This window comes from Montipora foliosa, chromosome 3 (genome assembly GCF_036669935.1).
Source record: "Montipora foliosa isolate CH-2021 chromosome 3, ASM3666993v2, whole genome shotgun sequence".
NCBI lineage: Eukaryota > Metazoa > Cnidaria > Anthozoa > Scleractinia > Acroporidae > Montipora > Montipora foliosa.
Window position 1 is genome coordinate 53,682,714 of NC_090871.1, and position 5,799 is coordinate 53,688,512.

General features: G+C 42.3%; 1 protein-coding gene across 1 annotated transcript in view; it reads right to left on the reverse strand.

Moving 5' to 3' along the window:
- Nucleotides 1-537: 537 nt before the first annotated feature.
- Nucleotides 538-5,799, reverse strand: part of LOC137997702 (mitofusin-2-like) — a 31,684-nt gene continuing 26,422 nt past the window's right edge. Inside the window, exons 17-19 of the mRNA XM_068843902.1 lie at nt 4,925-5,121; nt 3,255-3,389; nt 538-1,860 (exon numbers count right to left, since the gene is read on the reverse strand). Coding sequence (XP_068700003.1) covers nt 1,785-1,860; nt 3,255-3,389; nt 4,925-5,121 — 408 coding nt within the window. The 3' untranslated portion in view covers nt 538-1,784. The remainder of the gene's footprint in view (nt 1,861-3,254; nt 3,390-4,924; nt 5,122-5,799) is intronic.

Here is a 5,799-nt window from a genome sequence, read left to right on the forward strand (position 1 = left end):
ATGTAATGCATTACAATATGAGTAACAGAAGACAAGCAGTGAGGTTTGTGTCAAAGCAAGGTCAACTCCAGCCTCACTTCTATTCAGAGGCCTGGTAACTGAGCACAAAACCTGTAAAATGGTTTATTTTACTTGAACCCAGCCATAGCTTACCCTGGGTACCAGAGGTTTTTTCTCGCGCGATTTCACGTTGTTGTTCAGTTATGGAGTACGACAAAGAAATGCACGGAAATTCGTGGTGCGTGTGCAGCACGATTAATGCGTTAATGAGATCTACCTTGGTAAACTATGTCATTCACAAGAACTTGCCATTTTTGCGTAATCTGGAAAAAATCGCATAAAATAGCTTTAACAAACAACGCACAAGTTGTTTAACGTTGTCGAAGGCGCATTAGGTCCCTTTCACTCGGACCTCAAGCAGCTGGGATTTTCGCAAGTGGATAAGGAATCTTTATCCTGAGAAGCAATTCAAAATAACGCAACGGCAGCGTATTGCCACTTTTTCCTTATAACCCAATAAAATCAGCTAGAGTCTGGTTCAGTGTTTGGGTCTACATGTAATGACAATCAACTACACTTAAGCTAGACTAACTATTTCATGTTTCACATCGAGATAGTTTGAAAGCTTCAAAAATCGTCCCTAGTTCGTTTCTTTTCCCTAACGTGGCTAGAGGCCATTTGATTTACTGTTCAGTTCCCTAAAGAATCCTTTTTTCGTCAAACATGGTGGCTGTCTTTTTAGCCAAGGCTCAAAATGTCCATACAGTAACATAAAATGTCCATACGATGTCCATATATTAACACACAATAACGCGACAAATTCAGCGGAGATGAACTTCTGATATTACAGGCGTGATGCTTGCAACGTTGGAAGATTTATCGGTTTACCATCAGGCCTGTATACAATGTTAAATACAAATCTTAACTTAAGCGACAACATCACATACTACAGTCTGTATTACCTCAATTACGTTTACGCTATGTGAAGGAATTTACAAATCTAAGGTAAGAATCCCAATGAATAATACCAGAAACCCATAAACGGTTGAAACGTGTAACGGCCCCTTGTGTGCTGGGAAACAAACTTCTGAATATTCAATTTGTTAAGTACCATATTTGGAACAACAAGAGCGAGGGGTTTCCAAATATGGTACCTAGCACTGAAACATTCAACCAATCAGTTCGCACTGAATACATGTATTCGGAAGCTGTGAACGCGTGTTACACGCTTCAACCCTTATGGGTTTCTGATCATACGTAATGCCATGTAAAAGGAATAAAACGGACATTAGGTACTACATTGATTTAGATAAGAGAATTGATAACGATAGTTCAAGGAAACACGTGAAATATACGTAACGGCAAAGGTCCTTTGGTTTAATCAGTCAAAGCGGTTTACAGCAAGAGTGAAAAGAGTGAACGGACAAGCCATGTGAAATCCTAAAAGTCAAACTCCACGACTCCGATAAGGTATAAACTTTCATTTTTTAGCTGCGATGAGAAGTTCGGAATTTGGTGATATAGGATTGAAAAAGTTGAACGTCGCGGACGGCAGCACGAAAGAGGAGCTCCAGAATCTTTCAATGTTGTCATCAAAGGAAGGTGCTGCAAACTAAAGACAATACACTTTCGACCCAGAATTGCTGAGACCAGGGAAACACTTTCTGAACCTCAACGTGTCATTATTAAATGAACGTCGAGTTTCCCGGCAAAGCTGTGTCCGCCTAATGACGCTCGAGATATAGCCCAATTGGGGGCGGCTTTGGGAATTGACTAGAGAGGGCTTAGATCTTGCTTTTGGCCAAACCAAACTCGGTGATAAACTGTGACAGCTCGCTCTCAAACCAACTTGCTTTGTTCCTACAAGACAAACCGCGAAGTAATCAGTTAAGAGAATCCAGAAAGGTAAAGTAAAAGGGGACTATCTGCACTCTGACCAACGGTCTCCATTGCTACCGATACGCCGACTATGGACTACGGACTACGGACGGGAGGTGTTTGGGACTGGGACGAGACACTGGGTTCCGTGGCGAGCTCACGACGGTGAGTAGTCGTAAAAGTTTGCGTACTCAGCAAAGGCGACAACGGTGGGAAAGAAAGTTAAGGGAAAAACCGATTTATTCTATCAAAATGAAAATAATTATAGTTTCCATTTCAATTTTGAATCAATAAGTTTTTGTTGTGGTATGATTTTCGTTTCGAGCAACATTTTAGGCAGTGAAATTAGGAAGAGTTTTCAGGCAGTTGTTGATGTTAAAGGGCAAATGATCGAAACCATATGTATTTCGCTTAATTCTTTCAAGTGAATGGTGTCACTTTATGTACTACCTGCGTTTGCTCTCGGTCTCGAGATTCGGTTTGAGGGAATATTTTACCTGAATTTCGATGCTCCCCTGAACTTATCTCGCTCGGCTGGTGAAAATGGAGCTCTTTAGCGTGTTTTGCAAACTTTTCTTGCTTTACTTATCATATAATGTGGTGTTCTTGTGAAGTCAAAAGCGTTTTTTTTTTTCCGAATTTCCTCAGCTCAACTTCCCTTAACGTTGCAGAGTTTTTTTTATTGACAAAAGACAAAACTCTTCTTCGTTAATTATTCTATCTGCCAAGCTATATAAAAGTCTTTCTCGGGCTTTTTAGTGATACGTTTGTTTGTCAATGATTTTTAAAGGCGAGCACTGCTGCTTTGACCGTAGCACGTAGTCTGTAGTCCGGTAACTTAACTCTTTACGTATTTTCGGGCCATCAGCCGTGTACTGAATCCAGTGCTCCAGACTTGGGGAACACGCGTCCAACAGTAGTCCGCAGTCCGTCGTAGTCGGTGTATCCTTAAAATTCCTCATTATATTTGCAGTGACAGTTGACTGAACGTAAAAATGGATACAACGGATCGAAAGCAGCCAATGACAACGCCGGACGTGTACGTTACTTCGAGTACCAGTTTCGGTTTGGAGCATGCGCACTTGAGAACAAAATCGCCACCCAAAACAAAACGTGCACACTCAGAAACGAAAAGTGTACTCTAATTTAAATGTCGGCGCCCACCTGTTGGCGGCAGCCAAAAACCAAACCATGGACTGGATCGGCAATTCGGTAGCCTACGTCCAAGATTTCCATTTCCAATCGGTGCGCGTACCTAAGCGAATCCGTCTACTGCGAAACCTATTACCAATCCTGTTGGTTTCCGCAACTTTCTTGGGCTTATGCTTGCCTTCTTCGCATAAACCACTCGTAGTCCTACTGTTCTAACTAATTACCTTAATATCTTAGCTTCATTTTCGATTTTCTCCAGTTTGGTGATTTCCTTGCACAGCTCGAGGATGTTTTCCTCTAGTGATTCCTTCGCTCGTTGAACAAGCGATTTCAGTTTCACGAACGAGGACGTCAGCTCTCTAAAAAGAGGACAATAAATTGATCAAAATAAACACCACCCAACCTCTAACGACCTGAAAGAAACTGTAAGCAAATTAAGACCCAATCTCGTTCCCAGAGCCTCCGTTACCCTTGTCCAGCGGAACGGGCGCAGGAGGCTCTGAAATAACTGAAATAATTGAATAACTGCGCGTGCGTAAGGGGAGCCGGTCATACATAATACTCTCTGAATCTGGGAGGCTAGATTCCTTCTCTCTTGTTTGTTCGAGTTTCAGCGCTTTTAAGTACACTACGCCGTTAAAATAACGTAAAGAAACCTGTCCGAAAAGAGCTTCTCGGTCATATGCTTTGTAAGACGCGGCAAAGCGACTCTTTTTTCTCATTGATTTTCTGAATGACTACCTTAACAAAACCTTAACAAAACATGCCACTTCAACCTTACGTGCCCACCGAGAGCGAGCGTGTAGCCCCACAATTGCCCCTAGAAGAGAATCCGGACTTCCTGGAGGTGTCCGTGCAAAGAGTGTACAACAACCTGCTTCACCTGAATAAGCATAAAGCTCCTGGCCCGGATGGCCTTTCCAACTGGGTGTTAAAGCTACAATATTGTAGGAGTACGCCGAAATCCTAGTTACTCCCGATCAAAACATCCTGAACGCCTCATACAGTGAGCATGGACAACAGAGCAGGTCACAAGAACCAGTAGATGCAATCTACGATTGGTCCAAGGAAAATTTGTTCCAGCTTAATGGCGAGAAGACTAAAGAGTTAGTTGTATTCTTCAGTCGTCATTCCCCGCAACTCCCTAAGGTTTGCCTAGAGGGAACTCCAATCTAAACCATACAAAGCACTAAGCTACTCGGCTTGGCAATCAAGGATATGATACGCTAACGTGTAACGATCGTATAGAAGAACTTGTTAAAAAAGCGTCTAAGAAACTGTACTTTCTTATTCAACTTAAGCGTGCGCATGTTCCTACTTCAGATCTTGTAACATATTTTTGCGCTAGGGCTTCACTAGATTACGCTTGTCCTGTTTTCCATTACAGTCTACAAAGTTTCTACAAGTCGAGCTCGATAGAGTGCAAAGGAGGGCCCTATCATGCATTTTTACCAGGGTGCACTACTCGGACGCCCTTCAGTTAGCAGGGCTTGATTCCATCAGGGCCCACCAGGAAAATTTAACAGAACACCTGTTTAAGTCTATTGTTAATGATCCATCCATCCATCCATCCATCTATCTATCGAGATAAAACAAAACCTCTCTACTTTCCGAAGCAAGGAATACTGATTTCCTGCTTCTCGAAACTCTTGGGAAATAACGCAGTGCCAAGCTTAAATTCTTAAAACGAGTTGTAATCATGGAAACTCTACGATATCGGCCAGTCCAAATATGACAAATCGGAAATGACGCACGCTGTGAGCGAGCGAGCGAATGACGGAAGTTGAAAAATCTGCCCCATAACGATACTCGTGTGTTCGCTTCGGATATCGAGGAATAAAAATGGTTTTAGCTGCCAGTGGAAATGATCTTCGAAAGAGCTAAACAAACTTACTGTTGCACTTGGATACTGCAATTGGCGCTTGTGAAACTCACTACCAATTGGAGCTTTTCAGTTGCATACTCCACAAACTGACGTTTGAAACTCTTTTCCTTAGCGCTGTTGGTCCAACGGAGTCTCTCTATAACATACACTCCACTGTAAAGACCGCCGCACAGTGCAATAAACTTCCAACCCACTGTCTTCCAGATCTGCAACGTAGAAACAAAAGATATTACTGAGAAGGGTCAAAACAGAGATGAGTATAACACTGCAGTTACAGGAATACAAAGTTTTAATCCCTCCCCATGTCAGGGCTTTTCAGGGCAGCAGAATATTGGCTATTTACAAGCGCAGGCTTCCCCAGAAGAACGTCAGCTGCTGGTCAGAGCGAAACTCTAGATTTTAAGACCAGCCCTGAATACTCAGAAAGGCTGCGCCCTCCGTTAAGGTTGAAGTGGCTGAAGGTTCTCAATTCAACAACATATTTCGGGTTGAAAAGCTGTAAAGCCCGGAAAAGGCATTATACCAGAATTAATTTTTTTTTTTTTTTTTTTTTTTTTTTTTTTTTTTTTTTTTTACTCGGCGCCGTTACGTCATTTTCGCCCGGAAGAGAAGGTATTTCTCTGCCAGAATCAAATACACCTCTAAATCAATATCAACATATCAGCAGGAGCGATTAATGATTAGTGGAGATGTCGAACGCAACCCAGGGCCTGATAGTGACAAAAGAAATCGAAAAACGTGCTCGATATGTTCCAGAACAATCGCAAGCAACCATCGTCACGTAGAATGCAGCACATGTAAAACAACGTGCCACATTAAATGCTCTGGTGTGTCTGTGGATTATTACCGAGCTCTTCATTCGAGTGTAATCCTTAGTTGGAAAT